This window comes from Parus major, chromosome 19 (genome assembly GCF_001522545.3).
Source record: "Parus major isolate Abel chromosome 19, Parus_major1.1, whole genome shotgun sequence".
Taxonomy (NCBI): domain Eukaryota; kingdom Metazoa; phylum Chordata; class Aves; order Passeriformes; family Paridae; genus Parus; species Parus major.
Window position 1 is genome coordinate 3,609,476 of NC_031787.1, and position 17,858 is coordinate 3,627,333.

General features: G+C 52.7%; 1 protein-coding gene across 1 annotated transcript in view; it reads left to right on the forward strand.

The window, feature by feature from the left end:
• The window catches only part of CUX1 (cut like homeobox 1), a 259,909-nt gene extending 242,860 nt beyond the window's left edge, over positions 1-17,049 (forward strand). Inside the window, exons 15-23 of the mRNA XM_033518980.1 lie at positions 6,326-6,462; positions 6,849-6,915; positions 7,896-8,008; positions 8,511-8,627; positions 10,608-10,691; positions 10,973-11,029; positions 13,094-13,174; positions 15,100-15,164; positions 15,590-17,049. Of these exons, the coding sequence (XP_033374871.1) occupies positions 6,326-6,462; positions 6,849-6,915; positions 7,896-8,008; positions 8,511-8,627; positions 10,608-10,691; positions 10,973-11,029; positions 13,094-13,174; positions 15,100-15,164; positions 15,590-15,650 (782 nt within the window). The 3' untranslated portion in view covers positions 15,651-17,049. The remainder of the gene's footprint in view (positions 1-6,325; positions 6,463-6,848; positions 6,916-7,895; positions 8,009-8,510; positions 8,628-10,607; positions 10,692-10,972; positions 11,030-13,093; positions 13,175-15,099; positions 15,165-15,589) is intronic.
• The last annotated feature ends 809 nt before the right edge of the window (positions 17,050-17,858 follow it).

Sequence of the window (17,858 nt, forward strand, 5' to 3'; positions counted from 1 at the left end):
TGGCTGGGCCAGGAAAAAGGGGAAGGAGAAATCCTTCAAACCTTCCCTTCGCAGCAGGCCCTCAAAATGTGAAAATAGAGGGAGAAAAGCAGGAGAGGGAGAAGAAATCTCGCCTGCACCTCTTCTGGCAGCAACTAGAAGAGAAACCCAGAGAGGTGGGAGGGATCCCCCAGAGAATCATGGAATGGTTTACATTGGAAGGGACATTTAAAGGACACTTTCCACTGTCCCAGCTTGCTCCAAGCCCTGTCCAGCCTGGCTTTGGACACTCCCAGGGATCCAGGGGCAGCCACAGCTTCTCTGGGCACCCTGTGCCAGGGCCTGCCCACCCTCCCCACAAAAATAAATCTTCTTCCTTAGAGCTCACCTGGATCAGCCCTCTTCTAGTTGAAAACCATCACCCCTTGTCCTGTCATGCTGCAGTTTGGTGGCTCCTTCTCTCTTCCCCAAGGCCATTTTCCAAGCTGGCCCCGAGGAAAGGGCAGCAGGAACTCAGAGAAGGATGCTGATGTTGGAATGGGCATGGCAACTGGGGCTTTTCCTTGTGCTTCCTTTTCACTTGGGCAGATGAGTCTCAAATGTTGCTCTCAGGGTGTTGGACATGATCTGCTCTCTATTTGTCCCTATTTTCTCTTGTCTCTTTGGCAGCACATGAAAGTAGAACTGAGCAGGGCTGTTCTTGCTGCCTTCACTGGTGCCAGAGCCATCCCTTGCTGTCTGGAACTGCTCATCCTCTGTATCATCCCTGAAGGACCTCACTCATGTTCTTGATGTCTTCTCTTACAGCTCTGTATCTGCAGAGAAACCTCATCTCTGCACTCCTGGAGCCTTTCCAGGCCTGATATCTGTGCCTGGAGACTGGGGAGACTGAGCTAGAACTTACAGGTGGCTTTTAGAGATGTCATCATTCCTTTCTTTTCCTCCTCTCCTTGCTTTTCCTGCCCTTTCAGAAGCCCTGCAGAAGGTCTGATCATGGCAGGTACAGATGGACCAGGACAGCTCAGGAGCAGCATTGCAGGCTGAGGTGATTCCCAGACTAATAATCCAGGAATTCTGGCTACTCAGGAGCTCTTGGAGCTGACTGACCTCTCCTCCCTCCCTGGAGATTTCTACAAAAGTTGCTTTAAAATGTCTCAAAAGCCCAGTTCTTTTTTGTTTCTGTTGTATTGGTGAGATCTCTGGAGCGCTTGATCTTCACCATCTTTCTTTACTCTGGGGACATTTTTGGAACAGTACAGTCCCTTCGAATGACTCTGATTTTTCATTGCCTCATGGGAGGTGAGATGCACCTCAGCAGATGGCTCAGCTGGGCTTTTGCACTACAGCCTGCTCTTCTGCCTTTGCTTCTGAGCAGATCTGCACCTCAGAGCCCACAGGCAGGGCTCTGGTGACTTGTAGCATGAAATATTCAATCATTCCCTGCCTCCTTGTCCTGTTTCTCAGCCTCCTGACAGCTCCCAGCAGTGGTGGCCCCAAGGAGAAGGCTTTGCTGAGGCAGATGGAGTGACCCCCACGCACTCTGGGCCAGAAATGTTGTCCCTCACCATGAAAAGGTCAAGACAGAGCTGGAACCATCGAGCTGTACGATGGTGAAAGGCCTTTGACAGACCTGCCTGTTGTGGGCAGGGTTTTGGCTCAGATCTTTCTGCCTTGGCATCTTCACAGACCAAAAAAAGAAGGCATGAAAAAAATCATCTTGTGCATCCAGGGTTGGATCTGCAGAGTTTGCACCGTGTGCACCTCATCCCTCCAGCTACAAAACGCAGGGTCAAGGTCGAGTCATCTCCCACTGATTCTCCTGGAAGGGGAGCAGGACTTTGGGCAATAACAGCCTTTTCCAGACTTCCTTAAAAGCTAAATGCCAAGTGTTTCAAGAGCCTGAAATTGGGCCCGAGTTTGTGTAAACCTTGGGAGCTCTGGCATCAGGCAGAGCCGGAGGTAAGACTTTGTTGGCTTGGAAAAGCTCCTGGAGAGTGATGCCAGGACTTGGCACTTTTTTCTTCATGGGGAAGAACAATGATTTCAACTTGGATGTAACTGTCCAGTCATGAACTACAGTGGCCCAACATGGGGAAAGGTGAAAGAGCTGGAAAAAATCAAAGGGTCCATGGCAGACCCAGTTTCCTGCTTCTTCCTCTGGCTTTGCTCCTCACCCTGGCACTCTCAGACACCCCTGTTTGTGTTGAGGGAGTCTCCAGCTTTGAGCCTTCCTGCCAAGGCACTCCAAGGTTTACTTATCTTACCATCATCTTCCTTCCAGTCAATAAAATAGACTTCAAACCTTTGAAGTAGTGGCTTTCAGTGCACTTCAGTTGACTTTTCAAAGAGAGCGTGCCACATCACTTCTCAGCTTGTTTTCATTTTCTTTTCTTTTTTTCCCCAGTTATGTAAATTCAGGAAGGCCAGACAGTAAATGGAAGGAGATTAAAAAGTTCCACGAGGCAAATCAGGGTGTGAACTTGCAGAGCATCAGCTAATTTGCCCTAACTGTCCATGTGTGTGCTCCTACCCCTATCCCTTCAGCTACAGCTCTCATTTCCTCGGGGCTCTGAGGATGCACATGAGCAGTTACCCCAGTCCCATGGATGTGTAGCAAGTTACAGCCTATCTCACCCCAAGGTGATTTATTCATCTGTCTGTATCCTCAGTAATCAAGCCACCATCTTATGGAAAGATTGCCTCTCATTTATTTATGTCTGGCCTTATAACTTCAAACTAAGTTGCTAGTATGTCTTAATTTTCTCCATCTGTGAAAACAGATGCTGTTTATTTTGGATGATTTACCAAGGGAGCCCAGTTGCTGGGGCTTGTTACAGGAGTCAGAGTTGCTGTTGCTCTGTGGCAGCGCTGGGCTCGTGGCCTCGAGGCCACTCTCGATGAGCCCCTGCATCTGCCAGCCTGGGGACTGGGGCTCCAGGACTGTTTTCTTCAATAATCACTTCAAGGATTTAACCTGCAGCTTTGGAATGGCAAGAGACTGACAGGGCTGTTCACAATGAAGGAAGTGTGAGACTCGTGTCAATCTTTTATTCTCAATTTGGGTTTTGTTTCTTCACTGTGTGAGGCAGCTTTGTGTCCCTTGGATCCCCTCTGTGGATCCCTTACAGGTTCTTGATGTTATTTCCAGAAACATTCATCCCATGGCAGTGTCATCCATGGCTGTGCCCCTTGGGCACACAGAATTCCCAGAAGAGACATTTCTTTAAAGCATTTTCTTTGAGCAGAGGCTCTTTCTGAGTATTCATTCAGTGTTTGGCAAGATTCTGTAGAATTATTAAATTGTTTGTGTTGGAAAGGAACCTTTAACATCACCAAGTCCAACCCTGCCATGGGCAGGGACAATTTCCACTGGAGCAGGTTGCTCAGAGCTCCGTTCAGCCTGGCCTTGAGCACTTCCAGGGATGGGAACAGCCTCAGCTTCTGATTTTCTGTGCATCAGACAAGGGGAAAACAGCCCTGTCTGTGCCAGGGTGGCATCAGAGCTTCTGCCAGTGTGGGGCTGCCGTCCCTGAACTCCTCTTTTCTTCATAAGGCCATGGCAGTGTCAGGCCTGGCTTTTTAAAAGCCAGAGCTGACAGAGTTTGAGACTAAAGATACGTGGTTTAAAACCCACTTTCCCCAGGACTTCACCTTCTTTGTCCCATTGCCTTCTGCAGTAGCTCTCCTGTTGCTGGCCTTTGAGGTATTTGCACATCTGAGGGGTCAGAGCAGGGCTCAGCAGCTGAGGGAAGACAAAGGCAGATTTCCTTTGGCTGGATGTGGATGATCCAGCCTGGCAGGGCCGCGCTGCCGCGGGTCACGAGTCACCGGCACTGAGGTGACGAGCTGGCGGGTGGCCACGGCCCCTGTGAAAAGAGAAAGTCGTGATTAAAAAAATAACCCAGCAAAAAGCTGTGTGTGAGGAGTGCCACTGAGGGGGAGATGAGAGGGAAGCTCTGTGTGTTTGGCTGCTTTCAGTGTCAGACACGCTTCCAGCCTTTGCTGTTTTCATGGATGCTTCGTAGGGGCCTGGCCAAGGCCGAGTGAAGCCTGAGGGAAGGAAGGATGCAGATTCCTTTAAAACTGAGAGCTCTCTTTCTTTGCTGACCCTTTTTTCTCTTAAGTTGAAAAGCTCAGTCCATGTAAGTCAGAAGCCAAAAGGATTATTTAGGAGAGAGGTGCAGGAACTGGGAGGCAGGGCCTGGCTCTCCTGCAGGCTCCAAAGCTCAGCCCTGCAGAGGATTTTTGGGCTGGGTGGGAGGCCAGGGAACACATCCTGCCCCAGGTAACCTCCCAGAGTGGGGAACCTTGGAAAGGATGCTCAGCAGTGCTTTGTGCAGGACTGGGCCCCCCAAGCCCATGTTTGGCCAGCAATAGCTTCCCAATTACATTTTAATGCAATTTTAAAAGACAGACAATTGAATAATTAACCGTAGGGAAGAGGGGTTTTTTCTTTCCAAATCTTCCTGATGCAAATATTTTGCATCAGGCCACCCATGTTTTGGAGCAGGCAGGGATTCCCCATTCCTGGAGAAATACTGACCTCCAGTGGGATGTGCCTTTAGCACAACCACTGCTCCATCCTGAGTCTCTTATTGGGGGCTCTAAAATATAAATATCCAGAGGGGGAAAAAAAATAATCCATGTGTTGTTTTCAAAGCATGTGTCACCTCTCTTTCCTTGTGGTGAGGCTTGGTCCTTCTGAATAACATGGGAAGGGGAATAACCTTAAGCTGAAGGAAGTTTATCCGGTCTAAGTTTAGATTGGAAATTGGGAAGGAATTGTTCCCTGTGAGGGTGGGCAGGCCCTGGCACAGGGTGCCCAGAGCAGCTGGGGCTGCCTCTGGATCCCTTGAAGTGTCCAAGGCCAGGAGCAGCCTGGGACAGTGGAAGGTTCCCTGCCCATGGCAGGGGGTGGAATTGGATGGGCTTTGATGTCCCTTCCCAACCCAAACCACTCTGGGATTCTACTACATGAACACAGTAATTGTCTTTCTTACTGTTTGGGTTGAAAAAGACCTTCAAGATCATAATTATCCCATCACTGCCAAGCCCACCACAAACCATGTCCCCAAGTGCCACATCTGCAAAGACCCTGATTCCTGGGTGTCACTGTGGGCACCACTCTGGGCCTCCAGCACTGCTGCTCTCAGTCCAGCCCTGTGGCCAGGGCATCACTCCCTGTGCCAGGAGCTCCCTCCACAGCTGGTTTCAGGGTGTGTGGAGCATCCTCTGGTCTGGCAAGGCTGGGAGAGCTGGAGCTGAGCTGTGCACACGTTCAGTCCTTGTCTGAAGGCTTAGAGAGGGCAGGAGCCCTGAGGACAGCCCGCCCTTGCTGCTCCCCAGGCAACCCCTGCACTTCTGGCTCCCTGGCTCTTGATAAATGAGGAATTTTTTTTGCCTTTCAGCTGTCTGGAATTCAGGGGAATAATTACAACAGGAATTATCAGGGAGGGACTGGAACAGATGGGAATCCAGGCACAGAGGGATGGATTCTGCGTCCCTGTGGTGGAGGTGCTGGCAGTGCAAAACTCCAGCTCTGAATCTGGAGCTGAGCAGTTCTTCCAGCCAGGGGGAGGCCCAGACACTGCTGGCAGCAAGGGAGAAAGGTGAAACAAGTGGATTTCTGCTGCAGGACAGTTTGGGAATGGATTTGCCAGTGGAGCTCGCCCTGCAGTGCTGGTGCTGTGCCTCTCGCTGTAGCTGCAGCTCCCCACGGCTCCACATCTGGGCTGGGGTTATATGAGGGGAACGAGAGGTTTTTGTTTTGCTCCTGGAGCATTCCAGCAGTGCCTGTTGTGGTTTAGGGTGTGGGTTTTACTCTGGGGGGCAGCTGGAAAGAGGGATCCTTTGTAGAAAATTGGCTGAGCGGGAATGCCGGGGGCTGCGCAGCCTGGCCCCGAGCCTGGGGCAGGAGTGGTCCCACCTGAGCCCCTCCTGGGGGGTGTCCCCACTCCATCATCTGCCCTGGGAGTGCTCTCCCAGCCCCCACAGACAGGGGAGCCTCTTCCATCACCCTTCCAGTGCAGACCAGACCTGGGATCAGCTCATGGGCTCAGCTGCCCTTAACCCTGTCCAGCTCCCCCTGCTCTGCCCAGCCGAGATGCTGCCAGGGGCACCAAAATATCTGCCTGATGCTCCTTCCTGGGGACTGTGCCCACCCTGGGCATCACCAAGGGGGGCTGGAGCCCTGGTGCTGAGCTGGGATTGCTGGTGTGGCCCTCCTGCTGCCCCCAGGCATAAGGAGAGAGCAAGGCTGCTGCTCCAGGTGGGGTTTCTGGGCTCTCTGGTGTCCCCTTGGCACAGTTTGGGGTGCCTGGGTGACAGCCCTGGCTCTGTTTTGCAGTGCGCTGTGCCGAGCTGCAGATCCAGCTGACAGAGGCTGTGTCCACCCTGGCTGGCCAGAAGGAGCTGGTGGCCAAGCTGGAGCACGACCTCAGCACCATCCAAGCCCTGTCTGCTGCGTGTCGTCCGGAGACAGAGGTACCCTGCACGTGGTTCAGGACTGGGGGACCATTCACCTCCTCTTCTTTCCATTACTACTATTATTATTATTATTATTATTATTATTATTATTATTATTATTATTATTATTTCCCTCCTTTTCTTTCTCCCTTTCTGATAATTCACCCAGCAGAGATCTGCGCTGTGCAATGGGGAGGTGCTGGTGTGGGAGGGGGTGGCACCAGTGGAATCCAGGAACCATCCAGCCCTTTCCATGCTGGGCCAGTCCTTATCCTTGCAGAGGGCCTGGCCAGCAGGGATGAGGCTGCCAGGGCACCAGCAGGGTCCAGGAAGGGCTGCTTTGCCCAGGCACCTTTGGGTGGGTGGGAAATGTTTCATCCCTTCTTTCTGCTTGTGCTGCCCAGGGCGCGGCCGCCCCCGGCCTGGAGAGGATCCCTGAGCCCATCAAGGAGGCCACGGCGCTGTTTTATGGTGAGAGGAGGGAGCCAGGCCGGGCTGGGACACCCCACCATGGGCAGGGTGGTCACTTCTGCAGGGATGGCAGCGTGAGGATGCTCCTGAGCCATCACCTGCCCAGCCTGGACACTTTTCCATGGTTTGCCCATCTTTTGGCTCCTCCCAAGGGTGCAGCAGGCAGGTGCCAGGCCTGAAGCAAACTGAGCCCAGGCTGAACCAAACACCCTGAGCTCTGTGCTCTGCCTCCTGCTCTTCCCACACCAAACCCCTTCCAGAGCCAGCGAGTGAAACATTTCCCGTACATCAGCCCCTGCGCTGAGGTCTGCAGGAGAGAATGAATCCAAAAAAATAACAACTCCTTGCTCCTCTGGGGAAAAAAAATAAAAAAATAAACATTTCCTTTCCTTTTTTTTTGCTTGTTTTTTTCTGTTTGTTTTGAAAGGTTTTGAAAACACAAGATAAACAATATCACAGCAACAGTCCCACCAAGCTAAACAACCTGCAGCCACCCATCCTGCTCTATGAATAACTGCTCTGTGCAGATGGTTGAGTCATGGCCTTGGGGACACATTTCTCCTTGGCCCTGAATGCCACTGCCAGGAAGGAAGAGCAGGAAGGGATGGCCACAGCCCCCCAGGAACCCACAGAGCCCCATCATGGGGGGGGAAAAATCCCAAAAAATGGGATCCTGGGCAGAGCACCTGGTGGTGGATGAGGGGTTGGGGTAGAGAGAGAGGATTGTGGTTCTGGGGCTTTATTTTAATGCTGCAGATGCTGCTGAAGCCAGAGGAGAGAGTCTGGCAGGGATGGGGAGGGTTGGAGTCAGGAAAGGCAGCCATGGGTTGCACCAAATAATGCAATTGGTTTTCCTGTCCACTTTGAGGATGAGTCCTCAAAAATGAAAAGGAAAAAAACCATAAATAGTAGTCCATGTTGTAATAACTGTTCACAGGGGCATCTGCCAGGTCATCTCTCACTCCAAACCTCATCCACAGGTCACCCTCCATCCCCAGGCAGCTCATGCCCCGAGGGGCAGGTGGACTCTCTCCTCTCCATCATCTCCAGCCAGAGGGAACGCTTCCGGGCCAAGAACCAGGAGCTGGAGGGGGTGAGTCTGCAGGGGAGGGGCTGGGGGGCTCAGCCTGGGCTGGCTGCTCTGCTGACCTGCAGGAAATTCTGTTCCAACCCCTGCAAGTGAAAGGAAAATACATCCTGCTGTGAGCAGGAGTGAGTCAAGGACAGGTCCCAGCCCCTGTGTCCCTGTGCTTGGCCTCCTGGCACAGTGTTGGGAAGTGCCACAGAAAAAGCAGGTGGAGAATACATTTTGGGCTAACAAATTGAAGCAGAGCTCAAAATAACCTTTTCAAAGCTGTCCAGTTGTGTCTGCACCTCCTGTGGGAGCCACATCCCACCCCAAAGCCCCCCTCAGCCCTTCTGTGGCCACTGAGGGATGGGTGAGCGCCCTTCTGCCACACCTGGGACACTTTTAATTAGGGAGCAATTTGAATTCAGAGCCAGGGGGGTTTCACACCTGAGAAGGGGCTGGAGCCTGGCTGGGTGCACCAAATCCCCCCTGGCTGGATCCCACTGTCCCCCCACGCCCCGTGCAGGAGAACCGGATGCTGCAGCACACGGTGCACGCCCTGCAGAGCGAACTGGACAACCTGAGAGCCGACAACATCAAGCTCTACGAGAAGATCAAGTTCCTGCAGAGCTACCCTGGCCGGGTGAGTGCCCACCTGTCCGTCTGTCTGTCCATCCCCGGGCTAGGCTCACACGGACACCCCGGCCCCAGACACAGGAATTGCACATTTCCAGCTTGCATGGAGGTTGGAGCTGATTGGGGTGGGAAAGGGTGCAGTGCTCTGTCCAGAGGAGCAGAGACCCAGCCAGGAGGGCAGTTTAGAACTGTGCTGAGGGGTCTTTGATATCTTCTAAGCCACAAACCCAGATTTCCTCCCTAAGAGAGCTGCTGCCCCCCCTCTGATGCTCACTGCTGGCACTGTGCTGCTCCAGTGTGGATACTTCTGCCTGACCAGGCTGCCAGAGGTTAAACTGAGGCCTCCTGCAATAAACCCTGCAGAAGAGCCTGGAAAATAATTCATCCTGCCCCACTTGTGCTTATTCCTGAACTTCTTGTATCCAGCAGAGAGCAGCCAGAAGACAGACAAAGGAGAAGAATCTTGCCCAAAATCATCCCAGTAATGCCAGGAGAAGGCTGGGAAGGGGGACCAGGCTTTGCTGCAACCTGCTCTGCTCATGTCCCTCAGGAGCTTCATCCCTGGGGCTTTGCAGGAGGCTCAGGCTGCTGCCTGGGAGCTTCCCACTGCAAACACTTCCCTGGCCAGAGCCAGGCTCCCCTGACCTCGGGCTTTCCTTAGAAATGCAGAAGTGCCACTCACAGAGGGGGGGACACCCATTCCCTGCCATCCCTCCCCCAGCTGCCGCCTTTCCGTGCTGCCTGGACCTGGAGTCTGTTTTGTCGAGGGATATTTTGATAGCATTTGGGGGTGGGAAACTCCTACAGCTGTGAGGGACCTTATTTGGTTCTTTATGTCTCCGTGATGACGCCAGGCCATCCCCTGTGACATTTTTTTCCGGTTTCTCCTGCGGAATATCATCTCCATGTTTATCCTCCGCCGCGAGGCAACCCCTGGATGCCATAGCTGTGAGCTAAAGAGCAAAACCCTCCATGGCAGCAGCGCAGGGGATTGCATAATTCACCCCCTAATGGGGCATGTGACACGTTAAAAATACTCACCAAAGATCACTGCAGTGGGCCAGGCCACGACAGCTTCCTCGCCCCTAAATGGGGCTCTGGCCTCATGGCCCTGACCCGACTCGGGTTGCAGTGTGTGAGTTACTAAAGGCTTACACAGAGGTGTAACAGGCAGCCACGGGGCCTGGCAGAGCAATGTCAGCACGTAGGAACAGGTCCAGAAAGCCCCGGGGAGTGTCGGAGTTGCCGGTGTTGCAGAGCGGCAAGCGGCGCCGTGCTGGCACAGGGAATTAGCACTGGAGCAAGGAGCCAGAGCTTGCAGTGGGCTGTGCCCAGGGCTGCTGGCAGCTTGTGCTGTTTCCAGGCTGGATTTGGGCAGGAATCATGTGGAATCTGCAGAGGTGGAGGAAGGAGGAGCAGGGAGGCTTCACGAGCATCCTCAGGGCTCACTGTGGGAAGGGAACTTCTGTCCCAGGAGAAGGATAAAATCCATCCTGTCTGAACCCAGCCAAAGCTTTCAGTCCTGTCAAGGGGTGTTCTTCATGCTCCTTGCCCTTTTCCCAGCAATGATTTCCTCCTCCTGAGCCCCTGTCTCCCTCCTGCCCTGCCAAGGAATTCAGGGTGGGATTTGCAGCTGCCCAGGTGAGCTCTGTGAGGATGAGTCAGGTGATGATTATTTCATGGAAAGGGCCAAAAATAGGGAGACACAGGAGAAACAAGGAGTCCTCGTGGCAGAATCCCCTGATGTAACAACCCAAGGTCCTTCCCAACCCAAACCATTCCAGAGTTTCAAGAAGAAAGGACTTTGTTCAGCAGCTCCTGTTGTGCTTCTCCTTTCTGAAGGGGACGGATGCTGTCAGCCCCGTGGGCCAGCTCTGGGCTGTGCTGCTCCATCTTTTGGGGGTCATTTCTGCCAAGTGGGGGAGCTCGGGGTCCTGTCCTTGTGCTGGTGTCCCTGCTGGCTCTCAGCCTGCCTTTGCTCCCACAGGGCAGCAGCAGGGATGACACGGAGCAGCGCTACTCCTCCCAGTATGAGGAACGCCTGGACCCTTTCTCCTCCTTCAGCAGGAAGGTAGGAAAGGCTCCCCAGCACCCTCCCTCTGCATCAGCCCCTCTGCCTGCTGTGAGGCAGATTTTATCTGCCCAGATGAAATCCAGGGACCTCTGATAGAATGAAACACATTCAAACGCCCTTTGCTTTCAAAAATAAAGAATAAATAAAAGTGCCCAGATGATGGCTGGGGGGTGGCTGAGGGGGAAATTGGACCATCCTGGGGCACATAACTCCTTCCATGTTTTGCAAACCCCAAATTAGCCCTCTGAGCCCTAAAAACTTGTATGGTTTCCTTGTAGGAACGCCAGAGGAAGTACCTGAGCCTCAGTCCCTGGGATAAAGCCACGCTGAGCATGGTGAGTGGCTGCTCTGCAGCACTGCTGGCAGCTGAGAGGTTTTCAGCCCAGGGTCTGTGAGGGAATGGGGCTCCTGGGCACTGGGGACGCCCCATCCTTGCTGTCCCAGGCAGGGGTGCAGAGCACACTGGGGCCATGCTGGAATTTGGGTTAGGAGCAATCCCTTTCCTCCCTTGCTGCCCAGGGCAGTGGTGGCATCACCATCCCCAGAGGTGTTTAAGGGCAGATGTGGCACTTGGGGACGTGGTTTAGTGATGGGATTGGCAGTGCTGGGGGAATGGTTGGACTCAAGGATTTTTGAGGTCTTTTCCAACCTACACAATTCTGATTTTATTCTACAGTTCCAAGCACCTCTCGTCTGGTTTGTGGCATGGTGTGGGGCTCAGGGCTGCACCCCTGCCAGGGGAAAAGCCTCCTGCATAGGAGACCCCCCCAGAGAGCCCCAGCACCCCACACATCTGGGGAGAAGGAGTGTGAGGGGTTGCAGAGGGTCCAACACTCCAGGGAAGATCTGATCCACACACAGCACAGCATCCTCAGGCACACACTGGCTTCTCATTGCATTCTCCATAAAAAAACCCTTCCCAAGCCCTGATCCTTCCTGCTCTGGCTCTTCCTTCCAAAAAAGCATCAGGGAAAGTGCTGGGGAAGCTGTGGTGTCTGCAGCAGCAGAGGGCAGGAGGTGACTGCTGCCACTGCCAGCTTGGGCTGCCATCTCTTAGGGTCTGACTTTCTGAGCTAAAAATGTGGTGATTGGGGAAATCTGACTTATACTGGAATCTGTGGCATTAGAAGCAGGCTCAGGATGGGGTTTTGGCTGCGTTAACCCCCAGTTCTCCAGCACAAGGGAGGTGAAGCAGCAGCCCCAGAACACAGAGATATCCTGTAATAAAGGCAGAGCTGTCATTTGCATAAAAACCAAGCAAATGCCAACATGAATATGGATTGTGTGGCGTGCTAGCACCACGGAGAATTAATGAAAGGCATTCACAAAAAAAAAAAAACTGACTTAGGGGAGTTATTCCTTGGGAATATTTAAGAACATAATCTTGTTTGTTACAGCAGCCTCCGCCGTGGCCGTGAATAGCAAAGACGATTTCAGCCCGGAATGGGTTTGGTGGGAGATCTGTGGGTTTTAATGCCAGCTTTGGAAAGGCTGCGTGGTGTTTGGGGAATGTGCTTATGTCCATAATGAGTCCCTGGGTTACAGCAGGAATAAAGAGTGGCTGTGAGGGAAGGCAGGACCCGTCCTTGGTGAGCCACTCCTCTGCCGCTCCTGATTTTCATGCTTTTCAAGGGATGAGCGTGAAGGTTTTCCCACTGGGATCTCGGTGTGATGTGCCAAAAGGGCTCAGGCATCAGCAGGGTCTGCCTGTGGTTCAGTGGCCTCTCCCAAATGAGGGGTGGAGGGTGATTCATCCCGACCCCACGGGTTTCCAGCCCCCAGGGAGCTTGGACAGCCCTGTGGGGTGGCACAGGACGTGCCAGGGTGGAGAACAAACCTTTCAGGATGGACCTTGCAGAGCCAGAGCAAGGGGACACCAGGGAACACCAGGAACAGCTTCTGGGAACACCAACACAGCCCTGGCTCCAGTGCCCTGCTCAGGAGGCGACGAGGGGACGCTGCAAATCACCAAATCGTTTGAGCTTATGAATTAAAAATGTGCAAAGCTTAATTACTGCCGGGGTTTCTCTGCGGAGCAGGCACTGAGGCAGGGCTGGCACAGCAGGAGCAGGGAGAGCTGCTGGAGAGAGCTGGGCTAAAGCAACTCAGAATAAACCCCCAGAAGAGTTTCCAGTGGGGGAAAGCCTGCACTTGGCAGCCCTGAATCCACCTGGGTTGGGGCAAATTCGGGCTGAGAGCGCAGGCACTTGTGCAGCCACTTTGAAGGAGCATCACTTCTCGGAGGTGGGCACAGGTGGGTGGCAAACACCACCTGACTGTGTGTTTGTGTAGGGTCTGGCAGGACAGGCTCCCAGTCCTTGCCAGGATCTCTCCAAGCCCCTCTGAGGAGAGCTGGTGACCCACATTCAAACAGGATTTTCCATTCTGCTCTTCTGCAGGGGCGGCTCATCCTGTCCAACAAAACCGCTCGGACCGTGGCCTTCTTCTACACCCTGTTCCTGCACTGCCTCGTGTTCCTGGTGAGTGTGGGGGCCACAGGGGGTGGGCACCGAGACAAAACATCCGCTGTCACCCCCTCCAGGGGGAATTTGGGCCAGTTTAAGATGCTGTGCCAAGCGAGAGCATTGCACCTGCTGTGTCAGAGGCTCCAGAGGCCGGGAGCGTGGCACAGGGACATGCCAAGGAATATCCCCTCGGCTTCACAGGGAGGAAATTCCACCCTGGCTTGCCCAAGGGCAGGAGCTGGAAGCTGTCTGTGAGTTCCTGTTGCTCCTGGGATCAGCCATGGCAGAGTGGTGCCACTGCCAGGTGTTTAGTGTGCTCCCCAAGCAAGCCCTCTGATTAGTGGGGAGCAAAATTTTGGTTAATTATTATGAATCTAATACCATAAGTGATTTTAGGAATAAAATACATGCCCCTGAGCCCACACTAGACCACATGGATCCTATTCCTGTGTGCATCCTTAACCTCCTGCTCTCCCCATGCTCCTGACATGCCCTGGGGCTCTGTTTTTCTCTAATTTTCAAGTTTCCCCAACTCTACACTAAGGTTCAAATTAGAGAAATTAGAGGAATGGAGGCTTCAGCCAGCCCAAATCTCCTGGGAGAGATTTTTTTGTTTGTCGTGGTGCAAGCTCCTCCTGTATCCTTGCACAGTTTCTGGGAGTTTATTTGTCATTTCAGGGAGAAAAAAAAAAAAGCCAAACAAATCATCAATAATTAAACGAGGAAACGAGATGAAAGCCAAATCAGAACAATATTTCTGTCCTGCTCTCAAAGTTATTTTGGTGAGGAAAGGAGCAAAGGAAATAAAAAGTTAAACATCATTAAACTTTAAAGCTCTAACCCAAAAAAAAAAAAAAAGGAAAATTCATAAATATTACATGGCTGGAATGATCTTACATCATCTAGACACAAAAGAGCCTGAAATCCAGCACCCAGCACTGGGTGGGGATGAACTGTGGGTGCCTCAGGGGAGCTCCTGCTCCTCCATCCCCACAGTGGGAGTGACACCTCTGCCACTGGGGACCTCAATAACCCTGATTTGGAGCTGCTGGTGGCTGTTTGTGTGGTTAGGGTGATTCCCTGGTGATAACAGCTTACAAATCCCCAAGGCTTGAACAAATCAGTCAAACCAGAGCTTCTCCCCCTCCCAAACCCAGCAGTGCCTCCTCAGACCTCGGCTCTGCAATGACAACACGGTGGCATGGAGGTAAAAAGGAGCCAAGTTAATTACGAACTTCCTGACCTTTCCTGACCTTTCCTGACCTTCCTTAAGCCTGTTCCAAAAATACTTCTCCATCCATGTGCAGCCCTGAGCCTTATCCCAAACCACCACAGCCACAGCAGCACTGTCCCAGTAAAAATAACCCACTGGGAAAGGCCTGACCTTTCCTGACCTTCCTTAAGCCTGTTCCAAAAATACTTCTCCATCCATGTGCAGCCCTGAGCCTTATCCCAAACCACCACAGCCACAGCAGCACTGTCCCAGTAAAAATAACCCACTGGGAAAGGTCATCTTGACCATCCTGAGGGCAACCCCTGCAGCACACTGGGGTTCCCCACAGATCACAGAACCACAGCGTGGGTGGGAAAGGACCTTAAAAATCTTCAGGGACACCTCCCACTGTCCCAGGCTGCTCCAAGCCCTGTCCAGCCTGGCCTTGGACACTTCCAAGGATCCAGGGGCAGCCCCAGCCTCTCTGGACACCTGTGCCAGGGCCTCCCCACCCTCACAGGGAAGAATTTCTCCCTGATATCAAATTTAAACCTTCTCTCCATCAGTTCTAAGCCGTTCCTTTGTCCTGTCACTCCATGCCCTTGTCACAAGTCTGTCTCCAGGATGGGATGGCAGGGCCAGGCTGGCACAGCAGTGGCACAGCCTGCAGTGAGGAGGGGCTGGGATGGAGGTGGGAGCAGAGCTGATCCCGTTCCTTCCCTGGCAGGTGCTCTACAAAACCGCCTGGAGCGAGAGCGTGGGACGGGACTGCGCTGCCTTCTGTGCTAAGAAGTGAGTGAGGACAGGCTGGGCCAGCCCAGCCTCAGGGCTGGTTTGGTGGGCAGGGTTTGGTGGTCTACAGCAGATTTTTTGGGCACCCCAGTGCTGGAAACAAGGCCAGTAAATTGGACTTTAAACCCAGTGAGGGAGAGGGGCAGAAAAAGTTCAACAGAACTTTTCTAAAGAGCAGGGTTGTGTTCAGTTGGGTGTTTTCCAAAGCCTTCCCTGCAGACAGTCCTTGCCCAGGAGGAATCCTGATAAAAGCAAACGTGATCCTGGAGACCTGGCTCAGCCCTGTGCCATGAGCTCCTGTGGCTGGAGCAGAGCAGGATGTTTATCCTCGAGGAACGACCCCTTGGATTCGGAGCGGCTCCTGCTCGGCTGCCAGAGCACCTTGGGGCTTGCTGCAGCTTAACGTGGCTCTGCCCTCTCCCCAGGTATGCTGACCACTTCCACGAGTTCCACAAGAACGAGGACATGAGTGACAAGTGGCAGTGACAGCTGGACACGGCCCCGGCTCCCTCCGGTCCCGCAGCAGGAGCTGCCCCCGCTGCTTTTCTGTAGCTTTGTTTTCTGCTTTGTAGGATGAAGGCAGTGATTTCCCCCCCACTCCCACTCTTGAAATTAAAAGCCTCCACTAAGGGAGAATCATTTTCCAGCCCTGGAAGGGCTGCAGCAGTTCCCATGCTTTCCTGATGTGTCAGAGAGCTCAGTCTTTACCAAAACAGTTGGAAAATGCAAGATCAGAGGTATCCCTCCTCCCAGATCCACATCTCTCTCCCATCCTGTTTGAAGTCCAGTGCAACACTGGGTGGGCTAAATCCAGCCAGAAATGGGCAGGAAAAGCAACCTCCTGAGCTTGCATTTTCAGGTGTGCTATTTGAGAATTCCTATTTTGTTCCAGCTCCTGGGATCTCCTGCCCATGCTGCAGATTCCATTCTTGAGCTAGAGCCCCGAGTTTGGGAATAGTTAGGAATAGTTAGGACTTAAAGGGCATGAAGGGAGGTGCTGCTGGTCAGGCCTGACCTCACAGGGATGCTCCAGACTCCCCTTGCTGAGATTATTTCTGCCCCTTAGGAAACCACAGGTCAAATCAACGATTGCTGGTGGTTGGGTTTGCTGGGTGATGAGCGCTGGGCTGCTAATTTGGGTTGATTTGGGGAGACAGAGGTGATAGAAGAGGCTCCAATTAAAAAGAGCAGGTCCCAGCAACCCCCCCTTCCTTCTGTGACCACATGGTGAGGGAAGGTATTAGCTCGTTAACGTGGTCCTCAATTAAAATTCCCTTCTGTAGACAGGAGAATAGCATTGCTCCCAATTAATATTTCATTGCAGACTCACATCCATTCCCATTCCAGCTGCTGGGAAGTCGGGGCCTCTAACGGAGCAGGCAGGGAAAGGCCTCACATCTGCCACGAGCAGCCAGGGTTTATTTATAGGAGCTGTGGCCAAAGGCAAAATGTAAAATACTCATAAATTGAAGGGAGGGATAAACCCCAAGGGACCAACCTGCACCTGTCCTGCTCAGCACAGGGAAAACCGAGCTTAAATGGAAGGAAAGCACCCAAGGATGCAGTGAGGGGGAGATGCTGCTGTGGCTGGGGCCCTTTTCATAAACAACTTCATAAATTTTCATAAATCAACTTCAGATCTGGGGGAGATGAGCTTCGGCTGCCTGGAATCAGTAGATGGGAAACACGATCCTGGGAAGGGTGGGCTGCTTTTTGAGGCTTTGTTGGGAAGGTTAAATTTGCTTTTTTTAGCAGCTGTATGTGGTGTCTTGGAATTGCAAAACTTCTGCAGCTATTCACACTTGTACTCCTCATAAATGACTTAAAATAGATGTCGACTTCTGTTGGACAAGCGATAAAATAAACTTAGCCATGCATTGACTGGGTGGCTTTTGTGCTCTGCTTCCTTTTTTATTTTTTTGGACTTTTGATATTAAACAACTGAGAAATGTCCTGCTCCAGTCCAAGGGCAGAGTGTGCAGCTAATTTTAGAAACCCATTACAGCAGCTAAAGGCAGTGATGTCTCGCAGCGCCAGGGAGGGCAGGACCTCTGTCCCCATGTCCCAGCTGCCATCAACACCAGCATCCCACGGGCCTCAGAAGGGCTCTGGGGATGGAGGGACTGTGGTAATTGAGCCCAGGCAGCTCCAAATCCTGAAATATTCTGGATATCCCCACGTGTCTGTTGGCAAAGGCACTCCAGCTGAACGGTGCTAATTTGCCTGGCTAATTTTGGTGAGTTACTCACGATCCCACTCTTCCTCAGCCTCTTTTTTTCCTTGCTTTTCCAGCCCTGGGAGACCCCAGCAGCCCCAGGCTGGCAGAGCTTTGGGTTTTAGGCAGAGCTTACTTTGGCTGAGCCCAGCAGTGTGAATAAATAAATAAAAATTTATTTTTATAAAATGTGTGAGGGGGTCAGGGGAGGGCCACGAGCTGTCCCCTCCCAGCCCCTTGGGATACCTGGGTCTTGCCAGTCCCCTGGAGCTGCTGAATTTTGTCCCTCAGGCACAGCTGTCACCTCCTTCCATCCAAAATAAAAATGACAAGCTCACTGATTTGTCCCAAAATCCCTCCAGGGGAGGGCAGGCGTCAGATGCTGTTGTTTTCTCTTCTGATCTCACAGTTTTACAGCTCTCACTGCCATGGCACGGCCCTGCCTGCCCAGCTCACCTCAGCTGGCTCGTCCCAGCCCT